The sequence below is a fragment of the Podarcis bocagei genome (genome assembly GCF_964188305.1).
Source record: "Podarcis bocagei genome assembly, chromosome: 8".
Taxonomy (NCBI): Eukaryota; Metazoa; Chordata; class Lepidosauria; order Squamata; family Lacertidae; genus Podarcis; species Podarcis bocagei.
In genome coordinates, this window is record NC_138133.1 from 45916106 (window position 1) to 45929897 (window position 13792).

A 13792-nucleotide genomic window follows, 5' to 3' on the forward strand; every position below is an offset into this window, starting at 1 on the left:
AACTGCCAGCTTTAAATCTTCCGACAGCCTTCTCTCAAGATAAGAATTTCCTCTAGTCCATCTCTTCCTTCTGTCTCCAGAGGGTTGAGAAAAGTCTACACATTGTTAGGCCCAATGAATATTTATCAATAGGTGATTTTTCCAATTGTTTTCTTAATTCCATACTTTCTTTTCCCCTACAAAATTTATATTCTAAGAATTACCATATATGTAGCAGATGTTTATTGTTCTGATTATTGAGAACACACTTCATTCAGAATAGTAACCATAGCATTCTAAAGAAACGATAATGAACTTGTGTGACATTTTACAGACTCATTGGTTTATTGCAGCATAATGTTTTACAGGCAACAGCTACTCCAAATGATTCATGAAGTGGACTGATAAGGTAGAAGATATATACATATGGGTTGAGGAACACCAGAGAACAAAACAGCACAGTGAAAACAAACAATACTGAGAAAATATATCAGATCTTGATACAATACATAACTTAAATGGGAACATTAACTCACAATATAATGACATTGCGTGGCGGAGAGGCCTGATACCAAATTCAGAACTGGGCAGGAATCAGTATTTTAATAGGTTCATCTACCCACCATAGGAATTTATTCCTGAATATAACAATATGCCCTGGAGATGAAACCAATTGGGCACCCTAAATTTGGGGCTTAGGCATAATTCTCCAGAATGTAACAGGTGAACACTCATGAAATGTCACCACATAGCTTTCAGCAAGGATCAGTATTGTTCTGCATCAATACCCTTCTCCCTCTCCTATCAAATTCTATGTTAGTTCTGTTGCTATTAAGCTACCATATGTATATATGGTTGTGAGTACTCTCTTATCCTCCCTCCTAGGCACCCCTCGTCCCCTCTACCAAAATTTTTAATCTGGCAAAAAGGCTGTAAATTGCACATTTACAGGTAATGCTTATACCCATCTGTAAATAAACATTTATTTTCTATCCATCTTCATGGAAACAGTGTACAATTATACAACTTTAATCAAGAAAACAGAATAAAAAACCCGCACCTTTTGAACCAGGGGAAGCAAGCACCAAAATCACTATCTGCCCAAATCACTTGCTGGCCTTTCTCCATTTTCCTCTCCTTAAGGTGGGTTCATCCTTTTCTTCACTTTGGCCATATCAGCCCCCACTTATTTCCAGTGTTGCTTCCCTGTTCAGTTTTAAGAACTTACAGTGGTCAACCTCTCTGCTCCACCTCTTCTTGCATGTTCCCTCTCACACCAATTCTTACTCCGTGGCTGTCACAAGCTCATCTATTGCCTTCTCTCCTTTGTCTCTCCCTCCCAGTTGCTGCTTTTGGCAGCTTATGCCATGCTGCCCTCCATTCCCTCTTTCCCTTTCCTTCCTCAAACCATTTTTCTCTCCTTCCTCAAGGCCCGATTTAAGAAAATCTGTTCCTGAACAATTCTGACCTTCCTCATGGTCTCCCCTGCTACAACCCAACACTTAATTTGTTGTCAGTCTTCTCTGGCCATCCCCATCTCATCATCTAATTAAGAGTCCGTGCTACTTCTGTTTAGGGATAGCACAGGATCACTGACTTCCAAAGAGTGCAGAAAAAGCTTGACAGGTTTTTACTACTATTCATGACTTAATTATAAATTAAAATATATGTAAATATTCTCTTTTAAGAGCTGTGTACCTGGTATAATTTCCTTTTGATGAAAGTCATTATGTGCTTACTAAATGGGATTTAACAATTCACATATCAAAATAAATTCTTCAAAGTCCTATGAATTTTTTTTCTACTTTACCCTGTATTAAAATGTAGTATGACATTATAAAAATGTAATTAAAAAAATTTATCAAGTTTGTATCAGATTTAAATATGTTGACAGTTATCTGTTTGTAAAGCATCATAATTTCCCAAACTTCCTAAGAAGTGTATTCTGGAGAAAAATACCACAGTCATTTTCAAAATAGTTCTTCCATAAATTAGTTTTATTTTGTATTAAATGAGCACGAGTCATTACCATAGTAATAACAGATATGCTTATTACATATCTATTAGTGTGGCTTTCAATACCACTTTAAACATGCAAATCGTCATGTAGACGAATCAGTTTTCCAGTGCTTCTTATTTAATACACAACTGCAAAGCTGTTATAAGTTACTGAAGAGGTATTTGGTTAAAAAATAAAATAAAATAAGCCATACTGTTCATACCACAATAATATTCCTGCTACAAAGCAAGAGCTTAAAATGTACTCAATTCCTGTATTATCTGGAATTTTAAAGTGTTCTAGGTGTTTCAAATTCGTGGTACAAGCATTTGTTATTTTTTTGTATTTATGATTAAAATCTCTCTTGGTAACAGGCAATTTCATTTAAAATTGTACACATGAAAATGGAACTAGCTTCTATAATACTTTGATCAATAAAACCACTGACACATAATAGGTATTTGAGATTTCTACACTTATTTGACATGGCAGTAAAACAGATTAAGGCACTAAAAGGGCAACATCCATTAAAAGTGTTCTAACAATAATTTACATTTCAAACAGTGCATACATTTTGTGGGGTGTGTGTATTTGCTATAATTAGCACTTCAAATTGTTAATGCAATATGTTATACAAATTATAGAAAAAAATATGTACCAAAATATGCTTCCAAACTTGGTTGTTTTAACTTAGTTTCTAATGCCTCTAGAAGTAAAATTCTGTATGGCTTGGCAACAATGCATAGATTACATGCAATTACTCATTTTCTCCCCCTTTACAAATATGCAGAATCAGTATTTTGTAAAGCAAAATATTTAACACCTTGAGCTGTCATGATGAATTATTAGCATTAACAACAATGCAGAAAAGGCACAAGTGATTATATTTGTTTTCAAGCAAATTTTGCTGTTTTCTGCACAACTTCGAGTCTTCAAAGAAAATTCAGTCCTTCTCAGTTTGAGATACCTTCTTTCTATACTCATATTTGTGTGCTTATCTTGATATAAATATCCTTCCCACAGGGTAAATAGTCCTCTTATTCTCATTGATACAAGAAAAGCTCACTGCATTCCATCATGATTAGCTGGCGGTTTTATTTTTTAGAAATCCAAAAAGGCAGCAGTTTAAACTTATTTCTAGCTAAGCTTTATTTGCTTTTACTTGCATTACATAGTAATAATTAATCTAATCTACCTTAAGGCAAACCCGCAATAAGACACCCTCAGCGTGCTTTTTGTGCCAAAGCAAGGAGGAGAGAGTAATAGCAGTCTTAGCCCTGAAGCCTGTGATAATTGCATTGTAACAAACAACCAGTCTGCACTGCCCTGTATGGTGGAAAAAAGCACAGCTTTCTCAGACTCAGCCAGATTCCATGGAGTACGGCATATATTGTTAACTGGAAAGAAAAAAAGAAAAAGACACCATTAGAATTGCCTCATTTTTCATTATTTTGTTTAGTTTAACAGGTCAACAATATTTAAAATATTGTTCAGGAGTTAATGTACCAGAGGCACGTTAGAGCAGTGTTACATTTGATATTCTGCATACAATGGAACATTAGTGGAGATTATCCTATGTACATACTGAACATTTTGGGGGTTTTTATGTTTTGTTTTGTTTTTACTGTGTGCATTTGTGTTGAGAAGCTGCAACTGGCAGCAGATTCCCACGGTATGATGGTAAAAATGTAAACTTTGCTATCAATTGCAAACCACACACAGGTCCCACTATCCACCCACTTGCTATGTGAAAATTCACTTATCTGAATGTAAAGAATTATGCCCAAACCTCACTATACACTCCGTAGATTCAGATATTCAAATATAATTAGTATTTCTGGTAATATCACAACATAAATGAAATAATACAGAATCCTGAATGTGTTTATATATGCTTTATTAATTAGTACAACTCACAGAGCTGTGCCTAATCTAGGATCAAAGTTTGTTTTGGGGCTTTTTTAAAATAGCATTTCTATCCTGCTTCAAAATGAAAAGCTACCAAAATGGTGTACAGTAAGATAAAATAGAACATATGGTATTGGTAAACTAAAAGCAATTTAAACAATTTCTAAAATTATACAATCAATATTCCATAAACTGACTGGGTCCAAGAGAAACCTCATAGAGCACATTCTAATAATCTGAGATTACCCATGCCAAGATCACAGCTGCCAAGCTATCTAGGTCTGGAAACAGGTGCATCTGTCTTACCATTGAAGCCACCTGTGCCTCAAGTAACACAGAAAGATCCAGGAGTACTCCCAAACTACATACCTGTTCCTTCAGAAGTGTAATCCCATCCACAAATGGAAACCCAGACACAGAAACCACTCTCACACATTATTATTGGCCCTCATCCAGTCCCCCACTGCACCCAAACACTGGTCCAGAGCCTCTACAGTCACTCCTGATTCAGATGTTACAGAAAGAGAGACACTTCGCTCCAAATCCCCTGATGACCACAGCAGCTTCATAGATGTTAAGCCACCAGAAACAAAGCTGATGGGAGAGAGGGAAAGATCTTGGAAAACAAAGGCTGATGGGAAAGAGCAATAAGAAGGGGGAAAACGCAGACACTAGCCTGAGAAGGATAAGCGGGAGCAACAACAAACCGTACTGAATTCGAGGAAGGCAGGAAACAAACGAGTATAGAATCACGGCAGCAAAAGCCTATTTCCAAAGCTTTTGTTCCTGCCTTGACCAGAAGCCATAACCCAGCTAGCAGAAGGCAAGTAACAATACTTATAATTTTGCTGGTTGTTGGCCTCTGTCTTATCAGGAGACAATGAGGAGTGTGCCTTTGGGGTTGAAGCCAAACTGTTGGAAGAGTTATAGCACCTGCTTACTTATCATTTCTAATCCTTATAACAGCCCTGCAATAAGACTCAAGAGTATCGTGCTTCAGGCCACCTAGTGAATTCATGGAAGATCCATAGAATCATAGAATTGTAGAGTTGGAAGGGACCACAAGGGCCATTTAGTCCAAACCCTGCAATGCGGGAATCTTTTGCCCAATGTGGGGCTCTGAGATTAAGAGTCTCATCCTCTACCAACTGAATTACCTCTGTTGCTACTGGGATAAGATCTGAATTGGGGATGGCCTGATTTGTAGAGCAGTAGTTATAATGCAAACTTACTTAACGTCAAGAATGTGAAATAAATGTCAAGGACATCTATGGTTATAAAATATTGGATCCAACAAGTGACATGAGGATGCAAAATTGATAAAGATGCACAAGTCTAGTACTTGGATGGGAGAATGCTTAGGAACCCCATATAAGTTGCTCTGGCCTTCCTTAAGAAAAGCAGGCTAAATTAGACTAACAAATAGTAAAGAAAGATGTAGCAGAATATACTTTTTACTTGTTCTCTCTAGGAAATATATTAGGGCAGTAAAATTAAAAGAAATCTTGTGAAACTGCCCTCAAATGAGAATATTTTCACCAATCCCTTGTTTTGAAGATTTTTTGTTACCTAGGAAATGAATATATTTAGCACTGTCCAAAGTTAACACAGACTTTTCTCAAATTAGGCTGTTGTGGATAATAAAGTGTACACCTTCACCATCAGAATAGAGAAATGTTAGAGAGCACATGAGGGAAATGTACTTATTCCAAGAATGGATTCCACCACCATGGCATATTCTACACAACATAATTGTGTTATGAGCATATGCATACTGTTTTGTTACCAACAGTATCAAGACCAGAAAGCATAGAGCTGACAAAGAATCCGAGCAAATGATATCCAAGATCAAAGAAAGAAAGCCACAGGCATCTCCAAAATGACAATCTGAGAAATGATATAGTTTTCTCATTCTAAGAAAGATCCTTCTTCATCACTAGAAGAGAGCAATTCTGCTTTCTTACTACTGTCACATGACAAGTAGCAGTGGGTTCAAAAGCAAAGGCTACTCACCAGTAACTTGAGTTTTCTGAATGGGTAATGTCCCCCACAGATCCATACTCCTTTGACCTATTGAAATTTAGAAATGAACATTTCACGACTATTTCGATGCGCTGAGGGCTCACTGTGCACTCTATACGAAAAATGGTGCTCTAGGAGAAGTGATCTGAATGCTAATAGCAAATAAAAGGGAAGACCTAGACCAAAGTTTCTAATAAAACAGTGGAAAGAAAGAGGGGGGAAATGAATTGCTTTAACAAGAAGAAAATTCCCCTTTTTTCTACTTAAATGGAAATTTTATGCCTCTCAATTAAGGATTAAAGAGACTCTAATTTCTAAATGTTCAGGACCCAAGCAATGAAATTCACAGATGAAGGCTCAAAAAGTATAGCCAAATTACTTTGCAATAAAAGAAAATCTTTAAAAGAACTGGCATTTCAAAAACTATAGATCATGGTTGTTTTTGAAGAAAGATATATTATTTTCTGTCTAAGTCAACTGTTCACTGCATAACTTCTATTTAAATATATGCATTTCTGATAAATGATATACAGTGTATCTTTTCTTACTGTTAACATATTTAGTATTTATAAACAAATTATAACATCATGCTAAATAAATGAAATAAGGAATGAAATATCCATCAGAAAATAAAAATCACTGACAAGGAAATAAACAGATATTAAAATAGCTCCAGGAGGAATGAAATAAATTTTACAAAACTAAAATGTATTAACTAGCTCTAAACATGTATTTATTTCTTCCCCTGCTCTCAAAATGCTCAAGATAGCCTAAACTTCAGGCAGCCATAACAAAATTGTACATCCAGAAGCATCATAACACAATGCTAATAAAATAAACCCCATCCACAGCCTAGTATATTCTGGGATGTTCAATAGGAGCAACCAGCAAGAAAAATGTTTTAGAGGTCTTATTTTTAAAATTAATATACAGCCTCATATTTCCATCCAGTATTTGTGTATCTTAGTCCCTAGTTCCAAAAAATATGCATTTAAATCTATCTTGCTGACTTCAGCAATACTGAAGCGCTCGTGGAGCAAGATCAGAGCATTTCTGTTCAATTTCTTCTACTAGTGATTTTCTGAATGTTTTAAGTTGTCTGAATGGATGTTGATAAATACCAACCTAACCAAATGTGAAAATATGAAAATGGTCTTTAAACTTCAATTATATTTCTGCCCTTTCTGATAATTTCTACTACAGTTAAAGCTAGTTTAATAGCAATCAGTGTTAAGAGATGAAACAAGCAAGCTAAGCCTGTCACTAGGGTCAGTGCCAGATGATTTCATGCTTGAAGACCCTTGTCCATGACTAGAAAGACTGTGAATCCCAGTGAAACAGGACAAGAAATACTTATAAAGAAATGGTGAGGACAACACAAAGTTCTCTAGTTAAAATGAATCAACATTCTGAATTTCCTCCAAAGACAATGGTGGTAAGAGAGAAACAGCTATGAATATGAATTGACAAAGTGAAGCTATGTAGCTCTTTATCTGGCTAAATGATGTATATAAGACATATATGCACTCACAGGTACATATAGAAAGATGAAGATCAGTATTCAGGATACATAATGAAGAAAAGATGTAAAACTAGAATGAATGTGCAAAAATTATACAGAATGCCAGCATTGATCCTAGCACAACTTAGCATCTATGTTTATATCCTCCTGTGGTTGACTCAGCAGTATATTTAGCTGATATATTTTTGCTTCCAAATCACATCTTTATTGTTGTTTCTTTCCCAGAAATCAGAAAACATATCTTCTATGATATATTTTGTATTGAAATAGAGCTATATTTTTCATCATTAATGTAATCATATATAAATCAAACATGCTCCCAGGCATGCCATCCACATACGGGAGCTTAGCTAAAGAATACAAAACCTCTAGTACAATGTACGGAAGCACAAATGAAGATGTATATAAGAAAGTGTCAGAAATGAGGGAGACAAATGAGTAGGGCGAACATATTTGGTCCTAGAAGAAAGATGGCTTGAAACATAAATGAAAAAGGTAACATTGAAACTCATAATTAAACTTAACTGAGATCACATGATTTCTATGGTTTAGGTGGCAAAATGAGCAGATGAGTTACAACAATCACAACTTACTGCCTGCATAAGGCACTCATGAAGCAAAGCTGCTGTAACACAAAGATAAGAGAGATGGAATGAGAGAGAGAATTCTTGGTTCCTACCTGAATGGCAGGTCTGAGAGTTTAGTGCCACCTTGTGGTCAAAGGGCATGAATAGCAACATCCTACTTGAAGACCTTAAATACCCAAGGGAGAAGGAACCATTGTTCTCACCTGAAAGGTATTTGTCCTTGGATGATCTAAAGTTTTCAAGGTGCCATTCCCTTTTAAAAATGTTTTTTTCAACTGCCATACTAGGTTTCCTTGTTCCTAAGGTTGGTCTTATGTTCTGCTGTGTACTCAGTGAGCTTTTTCTGGTGCAGCGGTTTGTTATTGTATAATTTGTGTGTAGGGTTTTTTAAGCTTGCACATGAAGCAAACTGAAGCTTAAGGAGAAAACCATCTACTTCCTCTAAAGTTCAATGTTCCCTGCCTTTGAGCAGTAGGGGGAGCCAAACCCACTTGAACACTTTCAGTCACTCAAAAGATGAGAAAAGCAGTTCCTTTTAAGTCACATTAACTTAATTTAAGTAACACTCAACCTCTCTCTGTCTCTCCCCCCCCCCCCATGTGCCCATCCTCAAGTGATTTCCCCTGTTTTTCCGTATTTGTTAATGGTGGCTTCCTGTCCTTTTGAGCCTGTTTTCATCATACGTACTAGTGATTTCCAGAAGCACACACTGTATCATCACAAGCCATATCCAACCAATTCATTCAAATAAATGGATTTACATCATTCATGTCCATTTATTTCAATGGATTTAATGAGTTAGTTGGATTCAATTCACTCTGTGCTTTCCATTTTTATGTGCTTCTTTTCTACATACATACTGTTGTGTGTTACTGGGCTAAAGGGTATAGGTAGCAAAGCAAGCAGAACAATAGACACATTTAACAAAGCCACACCCTTACATGTCTGATCAGCAGGCACGTACTTGGTGCTGGCAGCAAACTACATGGTGATTCCCACTGGGGTAGAGGCAGTGCTGCCTAGAAAAATTATTCTCCCATGAAGCTGAAACTTTTGCAGGGAGGAGCAGTGACAACATACACAGCAGATGCAAATTCTCCCCACCCTCTCCAAGGCTGGCAGAACCATAAAAAGGAGAAAGTAGCAGAGCATAATCTGGGATAATTTTGAGATGACGGTGGATCCCAGCTATGCCATCTGCCTTTAAAAAAAGCTGAAATGGGGGCAAGTTTCAAGGGTGTTACACCAGACAGCTCCCGTTCCTCTTGCTGGAAGAAGATACACAATAGCGGCTTAGGAGGCAACAATGGAGGGCTTTGGGTGGGGATAATACCAGGGGCGCCGACTTATAAAAAATATTGGGGGGGCCCATACCGGGGTCCTGCCGCTGGTTCGCTCGGGTAGCCGGGAGAACGCAGTTCGAGGTGGCGGTGTTGGGGAGAGACCCTCGCTCAGGGCGCCACTAGACTTGGTGGCCGGCGGCCTATCTGGGGGGTTTTGGAGCGTATTTCGGCGGAGCGATTGGGGAGGAGGGGGCTTGTTGCCGGATTCTTCAGCTGGGCCGGAGATCCGCTGCTGGGGGGTCCCTGGGCCGAGTTGTGAGCACGGCCTGCTGAAGGGAGATCCAGCCGATTGCGCGACGGGGACGGCCGGGGCTCTCCGGCTAGGGCGCGCGGCTGGCTGGCTGGCGAGGGAGCAGGTGAGGAGGAGGCGGGGGTCCTCACTCTCTTAGGAAACGCACCCGCGCGCCCGATTGCCACGAAGTCCGAAGGGTGCGTGTGTGGAATTAAAAAGCAAAAACGAGATACGGGCAGGGCAGGCAAAGAGTTTTCTGCAAGAGGATGGAGGGCAGGTTGAAGAGAAAATCACTCAGGATGAGACAGTCAAATCAGCCATGATAAAATGGGCTCAGGATATTGGGTATAACATCATGTTTGAGGACTGGGAAAGGTTATGGACCACCGGAATGAAATTCACGGCATGTAATGCCTTGAAGGAAAATATTATGAAAATGATTTATAGGTGGTACATGACCCCAGTCAAGCTTGCAAAAATATATCACCTGTCTGATAATAAATGTTGGAAATGTAAGGAGGCTGAAGGGACATTCTTTCACCTCTGGTGGACTTGTCCAAAAGTGAAGGCCTTCTGGGAAATGATCTATAATGAGTTAAAAAAGGTATTTAAGTATACCTTTCCCAAGAAACCAGAGGCCTTCCTCTTGGGCATTGTTGGCCAGAAAGTGTTAAAGAAGGATAGAACTTTCTTTATGTATGCAACTACAGCAGCAAGAATACTTATCGCAAAATATTGGAAGACACAAGATTTGCCCACACTGGAAGAGTGGCAGACGCAATTGATGGACTACATGGAACTGGCTGAAATGACTGGCAGAATCCGAGATTTGGGAGAAGAAACAACGGAAGAGGACTGGAAAAAATTTAAGGACTATTTACAAAAACAATATAAGTTGTATGAATGTTAAAAATTTACACGATTCGGAAACTATAGCTTCAGCAATTAGATTTGGGAAACAGGAAATTATATTTTAAGTAAGAAAAGGTCAAAATCTAAGGTAATACTATGTTTAATTTAAGATATAAGTAACTGATGAAAAGTATGTTAAATTTAGAGGTATAGTATTTGAAAAGTACAAAATAAGGTACGAAACAAGGTAATAATTTGCTGATATCTTTATTATAAAGAATGCAGGGTAAGGGAGATGCGAGGAAGTCCAGTTAGTTATATAAAAAATGTGTTGAATGGTTGGTTTTCTTTTCTTCTTTTTCTTTTTTTCTTTTTCTTGTTCTTTTACTTTTTTCTTCAGTGTATGTTTCTAACTTTGTATTTGAAACCTTAATAAAATATTTATAAAAAAAGAAGAAGAGAAAATCCTTTCGCTTTTCTGGGGCTCAGGGAAGTCTCAGAGCCGGAGGTTGGGGAAGGGACCCCCTTTGCTCTGCCCTCTTCTCCCGTCTTAGATTTGCATGGGGGTCCCCGCCCAAGCTTGCCTGGCCACCGGGCCACACAAGGGCCGCGCTCTACGCGGCACACCTTGCTAGCCGCGCAGCTGTCCTCCGCGGCTGCGGAGCGGCCCTGCGCCGGTGCCCAGCCCCTCTGGGCGCCCGCTGCGCTGCCAATGACAAGCGGGCGACGTCGCGGGCGGGGAAGGCGTCGCTTTCTTTCCCGATCCTGCATCCTCCCAGTCTTCCAGCCCTTTTTTGGGTTGGAAGCTCGTCTCGTTCGCCCTTCTCCTTTCTTCACCCTGCGCGCAATTTTCCTCCCTCGTCTCCCTCCCCATTTCTCCTTCCTTCCTGACTGACTGACTGACGGGCTTGGGCTCGGGCTCAGGCTCCGGGTCGGGCTCGGGCTCGGGCTCGGGCTCCGGGTCGGGCTCAGGCTCGGGGTCGGGCTCCGGGTCGGGCTCAGGCTCGGGCTCGGGCTCGGGCAGCCACAGCGTCGGCGGTGTTGGCGATCGGCGGCGCGGGGGATGGCCCTCCCGGGGGAGCCGGCGCTGCTCAATGGGGTTGCCAAGGAGACAGGCCGGCCGCCCTCCTCCCCCGGCCCGGCGCCCCCCGCCGCGCCGGTGCCCGTTATCGAGCTGGTGCGCGCCGGGCGCCCTATAAAAGCCGCGGACGCGCCCACCGCCGCCCGAGATTATTGGGGGGGCTGAGCCCCCCCAAACGAATTTTTGAGGGGGCTCGGGCCCCCTCAAGCCCCATGGAGTCGGCGCCTATGGATAATACAGTATCCCAGCATACTGGGCAGGCACAAGTAAACAAAGCATTTTGCTTACAGCTCTGTGTGCAGTATCACCTATGAGCACTGAAGTACTGCCCACAAACAAAACCACAGGGAGGAAAGGAAATTCCCTGTAGTCCCTACCCCCCCCCACTCCAAAATCAACCCCAAAAAGATTGATAAATACACCCCTGAGTGTCCACCACAGTAGGGAAGACTAATGTAATCGCTTTCTTACACCACCTTAAAAATGTAATGATTCCTCTTGTAGGAAAACCACTGCAGTTATGTTCACAAGATTTTGCAGGATTGTTTCTGCCAAAGAATTTTAGGCATGCACACCTAAAACCTTTATCAAATTCTGCCCAATTTAGAGCTCTTTTCTGAATCAGGTTCTGAACAAATCCTCTGGTCAGTGCACATCCCCAATATTATCCCCATTTAAATATGTTGCCTTCTTCAGTGTAATACTATTTTAAGCATGTACCTATGGTTTTAAAAATCTACATAAAATATTTTTTGCCATAAAAAAGAGCAAAGTATTAAAGATTGCAAAGCACTTTCACACAAAGGGATAAATAAATGGCTTGTGCATGCTAGAAATAAAACACAGTGTATTGAGGATTACATGGAGGAATATTTACCAACATCAATAATATGACTTATTATCAGGATACTTTCTGAGAACTTTGACCAGAATGTGGAATAATGCAGCAAAGAGGGGTACAGAGTTATATAATACTGAAGATCAAACTTCCATTAGTAACCAAATACAAGGCAAAATATAAGGCAACAATAAAGCAAAAACCTGGTGAAACAAGTAGCAATGCATTTTAAGGGTACTACTAACATGTGCATTCCTCTTTTTAAGAGAAGTTTGTGTAAAAATGAACATCACCATAGATACATGAAGAATTTCAGTTGATTATACTGAAAAATAGGTGCTTATATAAGACTCTGAACCTCCCCAACCTTCACCAGTTCCTTTGTTGATGTAACAGCAAGTTACAATCAGCTAGAAAGGCATAGATAGAAGGGTAAGATAGATTTGGCATGTCTATTTTAAAGACTTAAAATTGTTTTAGTGCATTGATTTTTTTATATTAATAATATTTACAAATATAAAAATTATAAGTGTTATGTTCACAAACTGAATGTTTATTTTAAAAATTAAATCCCATTGTAGAACAATTTGCTCAAAATGTATTAGGATTTTCAAATGACTTGAATAAATCATTTTACATTGATATGAATTCCTGCTGCTTGTTAAACGAAAATAAAGTAAGATTTGCTGCATTTAAAAAGACAGTATCTCCAGTTAGTAAAAGCCCTTAACTAGGAACCAGATTTAATCAGATTTGTAAGAGGTGAATCTAGTCAACACAGTAACCTTTGGATAGGTCAGTTATTTCATATGCAGACCCTCCTTCTTAAAAAAAAAAAAAAATTAAACTTAGTCCATTCACATCTCACCTAGCTTTTCCAGACGCATTCTTAACTTTTCTGAATGACTGATTTGCTGAGGACCTTGTGGAAAGAGTTCTGGGGGAAGCACGAACAAAACTGGATGGTGGTGTCTTGGGGATCTTCTTTACTAAATGAGAAACCCATTTCTTTTGATCTTCTTGACAGGGTGCTAACAACAACATATCTCTTGCTGAAGTTACATCATAACTCACTATTAATGAGAAAAAAAGAATACTGTTAAATAAAACCAAAATATAATAAAATAAACATTATCACCACTGGTTGGCTAATGAAAGTATTGAACAAACACCTCTCATTCACTGGAGGTTTTTAATAAGAGATTGGGTAGTGATTTGTCATGGATACTTTAGTTGAGATTCCTGCATTGCAGGGGGTTGGACTAGATGACCCTCAGGGTTCGTTCCAACTCTACAATTATATGATTTTAAAATAATGTATTATGGTTGGTAGCACTTAGATACATACTTTACAGCAAAGAAATTCAGATCTTTCAAAATTAAAACTGCACTACTTAGTTGCTTAGGGACGCGGGTGGCGCTGTGGTCT

The 13792-nt window shown here is 39.2% G+C and overlaps 1 protein-coding gene across 2 annotated transcripts in view; it reads right to left on the reverse strand.

Moving 5' to 3' along the window:
• Positions 1-295: 295 nt before the first annotated feature.
• The window catches only part of ROCK1 (Rho associated coiled-coil containing protein kinase 1), a 59844-nt gene continuing 46347 nt past the window's right edge, over positions 296-13792 (reverse strand). The window contains exons 32-34 of one of the 2 annotated variants that reach the window (XM_081205693.1): positions 13232-13436; positions 5900-5956; positions 296-3375 (exon numbers count right to left, since the gene is read on the reverse strand). In XM_081205693.1, coding sequence (XP_081061819.1) covers positions 3372-3375; positions 5900-5956; positions 13232-13436 — 266 coding nt within the window. In that variant the 3' untranslated portion in view covers positions 296-3371. The remainder of the gene's footprint in view (positions 3376-5899; positions 5957-13231; positions 13437-13792) is intronic. The other variant, XM_081205694.1, reaches the window with a different exon arrangement.